Here is a 12,686-nt window from a genome sequence, read left to right as displayed (position 1 = left end):
TCAATACGTTTAGATTTATTTATTTTATTTATTATTATTACTCTCTTATTTTTGTATTATTGTTTTTTTGTGTGGTTTTTTAAATTTTTTAAATTTTTAATTCTATTCTTTCTTTTTATTATTATTATTATTATTATTATTATTATTATTATTATTATTATTATTATTATTATTATTATTATTATTTATTTTCTTAATTTTATTTCAATTTTGAATGTTGAAGTTGTTTTCTCTAGTGTACTTAATGAGTTCGTCTATAAGCTCAAATACTTAAAAAAATGGTTTATAAACTATTGTAATTACGAACTGTAAATTGCATATATATGAAAACAACCTCGAAAAAAGGGAAAAAATAAAGTAAAAAAATAAAAAAATAAATAATCATATTGAGATGCCCCTTTACAAGATTTTGCATTTAGTTTAATAATAACACAGTTGTAGTCCGTTATGGTTTAATCCCCCTCTTCTTGTTGACGCATCAGCCTGACGTTATATTGATATTAAATATATATTGAAAAGAAAACAACCTGTTTCCCCTCATCATCATCATCATCATCTCCATCATCATCATCTCCATCATCCTCATCATCTCTATCATCTCTATCTCTCTCCTCTCAGCTGTCAGTCTGCTGCTGCTGCTGCTGCTGCTGACCACGTGGTGAGTCAGATGATCAGCTGACTCTGCCGGAGAGGAGGAGGAGGAGGAGGAGGAAGAGAGGAGAGATGAAGATGGAAGGGAACAGAGACGAAGCTGAGAAATGTATAAATATAGCGACGCGAGCCGTGAAAGCCGGAGACAAAGAGAAAGCGCTGAAGTTCCTGATCAAAGCAGAGAAGCTGTATCCAACTGACAGAGCCAAAGGTACGACCGTTAGTGACGTAGACCGAGGTCAGCGATAACCGTTAAACTGCTGTTAGCTTAGCATAGCTGACGTCTGTTAACACTCACTGTCTAACCTCACAGCAGCTCACATAACGACTACTGTATAACACATTTATACACCATTAATTAACCTTTCAGTCAAGAACAAACTGTGTGCTTTAAGACAGCTTTAAGCAATCCGAGTTAGCATTAGCTAGCTGACTGAGGGGCCTTATGCTAGCTAGCCTAGCCTAGCTCCTCTGTAGGAGACTAATCAGTGAATATAGGGGGTATAAAACGTGATAAAAAGGTGATAAGTGTTAGTCTGTACTTCCTTCTCGTAGTGCAACAACTAACACGAGTTATCGTGAAACGTCAGTCCATGATGAAGCTGTCATTGAGTCAGTGGTTAATGCTAGCTGACAGCTTTCATTCATTGTCTGGACGACTAGCTGACCTTTGTTAGTGTTCGCTGTCATCTCACTTTCAATTCAAGTTAATGGACTTTGGCCAAAAGTCTATTACTTTAATTGAATATGAAAAACATATAGGGGTTATATATGGTGTTATAAGTGTTAGTCTGTACTTCTGGGAGCTACCAGTAATGAAACAACTAACACAATCCATGATGAAGCTGTCATTGAGTCAGTGGTTATGTGCTGGCTGACAGCTTTCATTCATTGTCTTGAGGATTAGCTAGCTGACCCTTTTAAAGCATGGACTTTGGCCTAAACCTACATTATTGATGCTGTTTGTGTGAAAGATTGCAGGTGTGTCTTCCTTCCTGCAGCTGTCAGACTCCACAACCAGCACTGCTCCCAGTAGACCACTTACACACCAACAAACTGACATAACCTGATATTATTAAGTAGCAGACAGCACACCACAGTGTTGAAATACTCTTTTACAAGTAAAGTACAAAAGTATTAGCATTAAAAAGATACTCAAAGTATCAAAAGTAAAATTACTCATTGTGCAAAAATAATTTAGTTTAGTTTATTTGATATGGACATCATAGTAGCATTATAATTGTACGTACATTTAATTGACTACCTGCCCACAGGAGGCTTAAAGCAAGTAAATAGAGAACAAATAAATAAATAAACATACACAAATACATACACAAAAATACAAAATGCAGGTGTGTCTTCCTTCCTGCAGCTGTCAGACTCCACAACCAGCATTGCTCCCAGTAGACTACTTACACACCAAAAAACTGACAGTAACCTGATATTTTCAGGTGGAATTTCATTCATTCATTCATTCATTCATCCATTCAGCCATTCATTCATCCATTCATTCATTCATTCATTCATTCTCACTGTGCAATATCATTTTCCACTTGTGCAATTTTTGTTAATAGTCTGTTTATTGTCAATACTTTATATACTGCTCCTATTTTTATACTTCCTTCTATTCAAATTAATCATATTTTGTTTAGCTCTTTTTTTACTGTGTTAGATGATGCATCTTGTTTTTTGCACTATCCCCTTTGCTGCTGTGCACTGCAAATTTCCCCACTGCGGGACTAATAAAGGAATATCTTATCTTATCTCAAAGGGTTCGTATGGGGTTTCAGTGAGGACAGCTAGAGCACACAAGTGTAGCCTGGAGAGGGATGTAGTCACGGCAATAGGACTTCGTGCTGGCCAGCAGACTGCAAATCCTTTAATTGAATGATTGACCCGGAGTATAGGCTAATCCGAGATACACAACTGTCTGTGACATGAACGTAAACAGGTGTTAGGTTAAGTAAGGATGGGACTGTCCAAACGTGCTTCGGATTAGATAGATGGATAGATTGATAGATAGATAGATAGGTAGTAACTTTGTTGATCCCGAGGGAAATTCAAGTTTCCAGCATCACAGTTCCATAGTGCAAAACATGTTAGTAAAAAGGCAGTAAAAAAGTTAGTAGTGCAAAGTACAAAGTACAAAAAAATATACAAGGAGATGAAGAAAACTGTTAAAACTGAATATAGTGCAGGGTAACAGCTGTGATACACGACTATTAAAAATAGTTAACGTTACTTCTAAAAGGCTCTTTAATATACAGGATTATGAGTCTTTAAAATGTCATTATTACACTTTGGTAATATTGTTCCCTGTTACATTCATGCCATGAAAGCATATTGAATTGAATACAGGATTGTGAGTGACTGTGTAAGCGGGTAGATAAACATGCACATTGATGTCCAGGAGCTCCTCAGTTGTTAAACTGTAACTTGTCAGTTAAAAGTAGTTAAATGTACAACTGTGTCCTTTTGTCTGCATAATGGAGCTTTTTTCCACAGCAGACATTTTGAACTGTCATAGTAGGAAAAGCTCAGGTGAAATTCATAACATTAACGATGGCTCAGTTCCTTTAAGTGTCCCAGTTAGCTTTTCCAGTGAGCCATCACTAATTGTAATGTATGCAATTTTACATACAGCTGTGCTTTTTCCTACTATGACATGTCGTCATCATCATGGCATCATTGTCACATACTAAAAAGACACAAACTACTTAGCTTTAAGAGCTTTACTCTTTTTTATTTTCTCATATTAGTTTTTAAAGGTGTTAACAGTCTAGCCCCAGAGCCTCTCGCCATATATATCCAAAGACAAGACAGTAATAGAGTAACTACGAGCGTGATGAATTAACTACATTTAACTACAGCTCTCTCCATAAAGGGCTGTCAACTCTGGAACACATTACCAACTGAAATCAATTCATTTCAGATATAAAGTCCTTTACAACAAAGGGCAAGTGCTGGCTAAAAGTTGAACCCATTTTTAGCTAATTGAACTGTAAATTACCAAGGTGTATTAGTGTGTATGTGTATTAGTGTATTATGTATTTTATTGTATTTCCATATTTGTAGTGTATTGTGGTTTTATCATACAGAAAGCTGTATATTTTAATTACACTGTATACATGTAAAAGCCCAACTAGGGACAAGAGTTGAAATTTAGCAATAGCTATAAACTCTCTTTGCAGCACATCAGTTTCATGCCCTGTATTGGAACTATGTTAAATTGCATCGTCCCTACCAAATAAAAAATCAAATCAAAATGACTGCCATGAAAAAGGTCTATTATGCACCTGCACCCTCAGGTTTAGGTGTGTGTGTATAAAGTGGCAATGACAGTTCCCAAGCTTCCCACAGGAAGCTTATAGATAACTGGCTTTTTCCAAGGCTGGACCTTGAAAAAACTAAACGGCACTCAGTATCACACACATGCACACACACACAATTTGCAGTTAAAGTATGCAAATTCCGCTTAACAGTTTTCAGTTATTTGAGCCAATCATCAAGGAACGTTATGGATTTTTACCATACACATGCACAGCACAGGATGTAGATGTTAAGTGACGCCCAACCAAGAATTTTTTAATAAAAAACAAACAAAATGTCCAATATAAAAAGGCATTACGCAAAAGAGAAGTTATAAAGAAAAGGTTTTAAACAATGTGCCAAAGAGGATGGGTTATAAAGTGGAAGGGGTTAGAATAAATATTACACAGGAAAAATGTGTACATTTAGGTGTGTATTGAAAGGAACAGGGGTGTAGTGGGACTGTGTGGGTTCCCGAGTTTTGGGCCCTTGCCAGATTATAGTTCAGTCCTCTTTCTGAGTCTTAGTATGTTGCAATCCATCACACATATCACATCATCATCGGCATCACATATAGAGTTGACAGAAGAAGGCAGGCCAAGACAGCACCTGTACGCCAGCATTCCTTGTAGTAGTTTAGATCACGGCAGCCACACGGTGGGTTGTACCCGTAGCACAAGTCACTTTCATATTTGTCCTACTGTCTTTGAGTTATCTGGCATCAGTAAGATGGTTATCAACTGGTCATTCAACCCAGCATTTTCCAGTCTGCAGTGAATGTGTTCACATTAAAGAGGGAAGATTGTAACAAGTTCTCAATATAATATAGCGACTGATACATTTAATAGATTAAACAACAGATTGATATATATTTATCAGTACGGACAAATTAGGTTGTTGCAGCTGCAAAAACATACGGTTTAGCATGAGAAATGCTGTGGACTATGTCAACATGTTAAGTAGTGCTATGGGAAAGAGGGATTATGGTTGTGCAAGAGGCAGTAGATTTGTGCTTATGTTACATGTGACCGCACAATGAACATATAAGGAACAGTTAAAAGCATTTGAGAGAGAGAGAGAGAGAGAGAGAGAGAGAGATGTTTAGGCTGCTCTACTGTTTCTCTACTGTCTTTAAGTATGTATTTTTGCATCACTGATCATATTATTTCCTACATGTAGATAGCAAACTTGAACATACTGGAGGGACACTGCAAATAGTGTCCATGAGAATAGTCCGTGAGATCCATAAAGGTTTGAAGAAAATAAATGTTTAATCAAGGTCTCTGTGACACACTGTGAATAAAATACAGGGGGCATATTTCAAGTTTATAAAGTGAAAGTCTTATCAATACCTGCCAATAGGGCACAGTGAGTATATTTTGTATTAATACAAATCATCATCTCAATAGTCTACACAAAGGGTCTCCTCTAGGGTTGTAGTAATCTAGATTATACTTGTTACTGTCAAAGGGACCCTGTCAAAGAATTTTAGTTTTGTTAATATATAACAACAATTTTGTTGATCATTGACAACTTGGTTATGGTCAACTAGCTACATGCTGGTTGGGAATTGGCAACTGGATTGAAATGATTTTGATTATGGAAGACAAAACTGGGTCTGCAAACAAAATTCACTGTGTGCACTTGATCACTATTGTCACTTACAAAGGTTCAACCTGTGATTAGTGTACAACATTGCATCTATGTTCAGGTTAAGTAATTTATTTCAGTGGTTTTCACTTAACATATTAAAGCAAAAATCCTATTATATGGTGGTCCGGGGTCTAATTTGTGTCAGTTTAGGGGTCCTTGACATGAAAAAGTTTGAAATTGGAAATCTGTACTGTGTTAGGATGATTCTTTTTTTAGCGAGGTGGTTGGTGGGAAGTTATGCTTTTATTTCCTTTTGATGTGGTCATCTTCACTTGACTTTGCAGCATTGACTACTGTGGTAATCTACTTTGGTTAGAAGTGAGCTGCCTCCACGACACTGTAATGCCAGGTTACATCCAACGTTAACTTGTCTTGCATTGCCCTATATCACATTGCATCACATGCTGATAATGCACAATCTTGTCTCTTTAACACATAACATAGTAATTAAACAATAACCTAAATTAAATCACATTTGTATGTGCAGAAAGAATGACAGGTTTGCAAGGTTTTCATTTGGCTTCAGTTGCTGCAGTATGCAAAAGCTGAAAATCATCATGCCCTTTATTCACTGTACCTAAATAGTTGTCTGGACCTGGTGTACAATGTTGAGTTTTAGTTTGACTCTTCCTTTTAGTTTGATGTACTTGCATGTCATATCTTCTCCCTCCATGCACTCGCAAGCTTCTTTGTTGGGTGATTGAAGCCAGTACTTCCTTGCACCGTACGGAATTTGATTTCGTTGGCTGTTTTTCCTGGCTCAAGTGAGGCCTTTTAATTTATTGACTAAGCTTTGAATTAAGAGCTATTCAAAGGTCTTATTGGGCATTGTTCCAACTGGACCTTGTTAGGTGAAAGTGCACCTAACAGCACATCATGACAACGTGCCTGAGTGCTGTCTTTCTAACTTGCCCTACTTGAAAACCTTTCAACTGAGTACTTTGCATTTTTGCATCTGAGCAAAGCTGTGCAGTAAATATGTCATACAATTCACAGCTTTGTATCAAAATTGTATTGAATCATGATCTTAAAATCCCAAATCATATACAATTTGAAAAGCTTGGACACTTGTAATTTGTCGTTTAATTCATCTTTAACCTCATCCTCTCTTCTTCAGCTTTGTTGGACGCACTAACGAAGAATGGGAGCTCGGCGGGTAACGGAGCATATCGTAGGAGACCAGGAGATAGCTCAGAGGGCACCGGTCCACAGCCAGAACGGGAAGGCGGAGAGGCTGGAGTAGGCGACGTTGCTAAAAGCTTCACCAAAGAGCAGGTTGAAGGTGTGCAAAGGTGAGAATTTTAGGATTCACTGGTTCTTCTCTTTCATGCTGTATTTTCTTTTCCTTTATTTTACTCTGCTCCATCTCTATTTTGGTGCTTTCCTACAATTGGCCCAGTGACAGCAGCTCTGTTTCTATCACACTTGATTAGCCCTGTCATCCGCGGCTGAAGGAGGACACTGTAGTCTCCGCAGTGTTGTGCAAACACAGCTAATTGTCATGGGAACCCCGTGAACTTGGTGTCTTGCCCATGAGGGGATAAAGTGAGAGACATTTAGCGGTGTGAACTAGATACTAGGTAACCACTACATGCTTTAATTTTAGACCATGAGATAGGACTACAGAGAGAGAGAGGTAGTGCATTTAATCCAAAGCATACGGCCTCCAATCATATCCTAGAAAGTTGCAAATATCAACTTGGGTGCTTTTATAGGATAAAAATGCTGCTCGTCATTACGCAATCCTACCAGTGTATTGCACTTAAACAAAAGCTGTATTCTGTTGTGTTCTTATATGAAATCCTTTGGGGAAGCTTCAGTGTTGAAATATTGCATCATGTCTTCTAGGGGTGGGATTCACCAGAGGCGTCACGACACAATCTTATTGTGATTTTCAACTGCAAATTATGCAGTTTGTCAATTTCTGTTTTATCTAATAAGATACAGTTTTCAAACTGTTAATCTCAGAGTTTTCATTCACATATAAGACCAGCTGTGTGTTTACATTAAAAATGTCTCCCATGTGACCTCATTAGTAGTCTTCCTCCAGTCGTGATCAGTGACAGGTAGACTGGACGATAACTCAATATTATCGACTTTTAATACATCATGATGATTTGATCATATCATTAATGTTTAATAATATTCTGTTGTCCAAATTAAGGATTTCCGGCAAATTGCATTAAAACAAACAAACCAAATGGCTTTTTTTGTTTGTTTTTTACACATGTAAAGAGTTATGTCTGATGTATAGCAGGGAAATAATTGAACATCAGTTTAATTATTCTATATGTGGTTTTTCATACATTTGCTGTTTTGAAAAATATGAATATTAATTTTGTAACATTATAGCTCAGCCCTAATGATAGACTGGAATATGCATCACAGTAGGGCAGGGCAATATATCGATATTATATCAATATTGTGATATGAGACTAGATTTCGTCTTAGCTTTTGGATATTGTAATATCGTACAATGGCATAAGTGTTGTCTTTTCCTGGTTTTAAAGGCTGCATTACAGTACAGTGATGTCATTTGACAGTTCAAGCTGTCCTATTTTTTGCATTTACACACTTATTCATTATTTCCACATTACTGATGGTTATCAAAAATCTCATTCTGTAAATATTTTGTGAAAGCACCAACCCTACAATATCGAGGTATTTCTTAAAAAATATTGTTATATTTGAATTTCTCCATATCGCCCAGCCCTACCAGGCCAGTGTATGTGCCCAATGTATGTGCATGTCCTTAATGTACATAACGTAACATTCAGAAGGTGACAGGGAAGATGAATGTAATACTGAAGGTGAACTCGAGGACAAGAAAACATTTTCTCAACTGCCTTTCTGTTGGAGTGATCAAAAATGATCCACAGAATTGTATTCAGCTGCTTCACTCTCTGTCCCTGTGTTTCAGAATAAAGCGGTGTAAGGACTACTATGAAGTGCTGGGTGTCAATAAAGAAGTCAATGAGGAAGAGCTGAAGAAAGCCTACAGGAAACTAGCACTCAAATTCCATCCAGATAAAAACCAGGCACCTGGAGCAACAGAGGCCTTTAAAAGTAATATATTTTTTTTTTTACTGATCTATTCAAAGCTATTTTAAATGTTTATTTAATATGAGAATACTCCAAAAATAATCCAAAAATATTTTAACACCTACAAAAAATCTGTTTGAAATGATAAATGTCCATAACTTTAACTTTAACCCCTCCTTGATACATCAACTGTGTCCTCCTTCAGAGATTGGTAATGCATATGCAGTGCTGAGCAACCCAGACAAAAGACGGCAGTACGACCTGACGGGAGGAGAGGAGCCGAGCAGCCCGGGTCACTCACATGGAGGAGGAGGAGGAGGAGGAGGCTTCGACTTCCACAGGGGCTTCGAGGCCGACATCACTCCCGAGGACCTCTTCAACATGTTCTTTGGAGGAGGCTTCCCCTCCTGTAAGTGAGCACATACAGTGCATTATTTTCCTTTTAAATTTGATTTGTCTTTTATCCAAATATATTGATTTTATTCATATATTCTTGTGACATCACATGTTATTAATTTAGCAGTCAATGATCTTGTCTTTTGATTTAGATGGAGCGTTTAATTTAGAAATACAACCATGTTAGCTTGGTGTTTTTTGGTGACTAGTGCACCCTTTCCTCTTCCCTGTCCCTAAAATTGCACACCAGGCTTGATGTTCTACATAAGATAGAACAGCATGATCATGTAGTTTTGAATACTGATCTTTAAGAGTAGGTGACATATTCCTTATATCTGACCTCTGTCATAATATGTTTGTCTACAGCAAGTACACACACCTTCAACAACAGCAGAACGAGCTACAGCAATCAGACGGATTCCCGACAAGAGAGGACAGAAGAAAGGGGAGATGTATGTACATGGGTTCAGATTTTGTACCTTGTATTTAAATAATATATGAAACATTTTATTTGCAGATATACATTATAATTTGAATTAATATGCACCTTTAGAAACTACATGCTTTCACTCTCATTATCGTGTGTGTTGTTGAAATGTACTCATTGCACTGTGTTTTGCCTCCAGGGGGGTTTCTCAATGTTTATCCAGCTGATGCCCATCGTGGTCCTGATTTTAGTGTCAATACTGAGCCAGATGATGGTGTCCCCTCCACCCTACAGCCTCTACTCTAGACCGTACGTACACACACACACACACACACACACACACACACACACACACACACACACACAGTCACTAACTGCACTCCCTGAATAAATATCTAGCCATTTTTTGGAAAAACAAAAAAAAAGATTTCAGCCAACAAATCAGTGTAAAAGAGAACTCACACATCACCTGCATATCGTGACAGAAGACAATGAAATTAAGGAACAACACTGTTCTTGTAAAGCCGGGTAGGTCTATATTCACTGTTACAATCATTAAAAAGCAAAGTAGCCTGTGTATACATTCAGTATGCCCTCAGTAGTTTAGCGTAGCATAGTGCTGGCACTAGTTAATGATGTGCTAACGTACTCTGTTAACTGAAACTTATATCTCCTCTGCGGGTAATGAGTTTAGCCATGACTAGCTCGAAATCCACAAAACCAGCTTGAAAATGGAGAAAATCTGAAACGATTGCATGAGAGTCTATGAAGCAGAGTCGTGTCGTTGTTGGACCCTGGTCAGAGCTGGCGATGCTACAGCTATGATTGGCTAGTCTGCGTTTGAGGGGCGGGGCTTAGCAAAGGGTCAATTGTAGGTAGATATGGTGCCTTCAAATGGGGTCGTGTTTACCGGGTTCACGAGAAGAGTCCATATGAACGCCCCCCTCTTGTGGTATTCACGACCTTGTAAGTGGAAAGCTCTGAGTTCACGAGTTGTGACATGTTTGTTGACGTTGTCAGAAATGGCGGAGGCCATGGAAGTTAATTTTTCAGTACATAATACATGAATATATTTTCATTTTAGTCGTATATTGTAATTCTTCGTAATTTTATAAGATGTCTGAGGAAAATGTTGATATTCCCAACGGCCTAATGTTGTCATTATGCCTTTGTATTATGTGCATTAAGTTACCCACTTGCTAGCTTGCTAAATTGTTGGCCTCTGTGGCTTCTAGACGCCGACAGTAACGTCAATATTGCCGTTGCTTGGCATCGGTGTTCTCACGACCACTTGAACGCCAAGCACATCGTGTACACGACTTCCCATGTTGTAAACACGAGCTCACGAGTTTCATTTGAAGGCAGCAATAATCACAACTTGTTTATGTCACATTCACTTCCGATCTTTACAACTGCTTACAACATGTAATATCACAATTGATGTCTCGTCAACGAGGTGGTTTGACAACTAAAAAGTATCCACCTTTATCGCTTTTTAACATGTACTATGAAATGTTGGCACATCCCGGTGTCTCAGTAAACCTGATACTATAAAATACCTTCAGGCTTCATCATATGTGGGGAATTACTACAGTTGACAGCATTTTCACAACACCTTGTACTTCCTCCATGTCATCCAGGTCCACGGGTCAGACCGTAAAACGGCAGACAGAAAACCTGCGTGTCGACTACTACGTCTCTAGAGATTTCAAGTCGGAGTTTAAAGGCTCAGCGCTGCACCAGATTGAGAAAAACGTGGAGGAGGACTATGTATCTAATGTCAGAAATAACTGTTGGAAGGAGAGACAGACAAGTGAGTAACCATGGTTATAATACACCCTCAGAACTAGCTTACTGAATTCACTTTTTTTCCTGGACTCCTTTTTGTTTTTATCACTCACGTTGCTTTTCTGCTTGTCTCATCCAGAAACAGACCTGCTGTATGCTGCTAAAGTATACAGGGACGACCGAATGCGCAAGAAGGCAGAACTTATGACCATGGATAACTGCAGGGAGCTGGACAGACTAAACAACCTATTCAGGGGAGGATGAGTTGGACGCTTTTAGATTGTGTAAATGTATATGAATAGATGTATGTTCATGTTTTTTTAAGAAAGAGTCTTTACACTAGGAGCAAACACTTACTGAAATAATTTAGCTCTATTGTTGAAGTTTAAAAATGTCCCTCTCCTTGTATCCCCTCCGCCAACCTCCTCACTCCAGCCTGACCCCAGGAACCGCCTTGTTACATCTTAATGAAGCAATCTACACACACTGTAGAAAGACCTTTTTTTTAAACTCCGTTTTTCTTGTATTTTCCTGGAAACCAGATGGACAAGGACACTTGATTGTAAAGGCATGTGCTTTGAGTAGTGAGAACCCAAACAAATCACTGTCTTAAGATCAACAAACTGCTTTCGGCATCATCTGCTTGACATAAATATAAGATGAGAGACTTGGGAGGTTTGTTTGGAGATACTGTCCTCCAGCCAAATCCATTTTGTGAAGAACACAGGAACAAAAACAAGAAAATAAAATAATACAACGCTTCTTCTAGCTTCCTACTTTCCTCCGAGTGTGGATGAAGATCAATGGATCATGAAGAGATACCTGTGATTTTGCTACCAGAGAACATTTCATGTTGTCATCTTCAAAATGTGAAGGCGGTTGGGACTAAACCTGGAAGGACATTGAAACTGTTATTCATAAATGGTTGTACATTTTCATTTTTGAATGTTTGAAATTTATGCAGTTATTTAAGAAACTATAGAAGAAACAAAGTTTTTCTTCAGTGCTCGCCTAATCATTTAAATAAAGTAAAATTATTACCATAGACTGGATGTATTTGTGTCCCTGATTCAGATGTCAAAGGGTCAAAATAAACACTTTCTGACTTAAATCAAGTGCTATATAGCCATGCAGATGGTGTTGGTTTTATTTGCAAAAGTTTAGTCATTTCTGAGATTTCTGCTGCTACAGTGGAGGTGAATGGAAATTGGGAAACAGGGACTGTTTCTTTTGTACAAAGTCTTGAGTAACCGAGACGTTGACACGTCGCACAGTGATGGAATGTAACTGAAGTACATTTGCACGAGTGTTGTTCTTAAGTGCTATTTATAGCTACTTATCAGTGCTGTGAGTAGCCAACCACAAGAGCCCCTTACAGTATAGAGAATATACTGGTGGAGACCTCTCATGTATTACCCTT

General features: G+C 38.0%; 1 protein-coding gene across 1 annotated transcript; it reads left to right on the top strand.

Moving 5' to 3' along the window:
- The first annotated feature begins 638 nt into the window (after positions 1 to 638).
- Positions 639 to 12,377, top strand: dnajb14 (DnaJ heat shock protein family (Hsp40) member B14). Its single transcript, XM_074629346.1, has 8 exons — positions 639 to 862; positions 6,731 to 6,905; positions 8,534 to 8,679; positions 8,861 to 9,064; positions 9,418 to 9,503; positions 9,678 to 9,787; positions 11,119 to 11,291; positions 11,406 to 12,377. The coding sequence occupies exons 1-8, from the start codon at positions 724 to 726 to the stop codon at positions 11,528 to 11,530; spliced, it is 1,158 nt and encodes a 385-aa protein (XP_074485447.1). The 5' UTR covers positions 639 to 723; the 3' UTR covers positions 11,531 to 12,377.
- Positions 12,378 to 12,686: the final 309 nt, after the last annotated feature.

The sequence above is a fragment of the Sebastes fasciatus genome, chromosome 3 (assembly GCF_043250625.1).
Source record: "Sebastes fasciatus isolate fSebFas1 chromosome 3, fSebFas1.pri, whole genome shotgun sequence".
In the NCBI taxonomy this organism is placed as follows: domain Eukaryota; kingdom Metazoa; phylum Chordata; class Actinopteri; order Perciformes; family Sebastidae; genus Sebastes; species Sebastes fasciatus.
Note: the sequence above shows the minus strand (reverse complement) of the source record. Positions and strands in the feature narration are given on the sequence as shown.

Coding starts and splice junctions, on each gene's coding strand:
- dnajb14 (XM_074629346.1), top strand. CDS start 724: ATGAAGATGGAAGGGAACAGAGACGAAGCTGAGAAATGTATAAATATA. Junction 863..6,730: donor TCCAACTGACAGAGCCAAAG/GTACGACCGTTA, acceptor TCTCTTCTTCAG/CTTTGTTGGACGCACTAACG. Junction 8,680..8,860: donor AGCAACAGAGGCCTTTAAAA/GTAATATATTTT, acceptor GTCCTCCTTCAG/AGATTGGTAATGCATATGCA.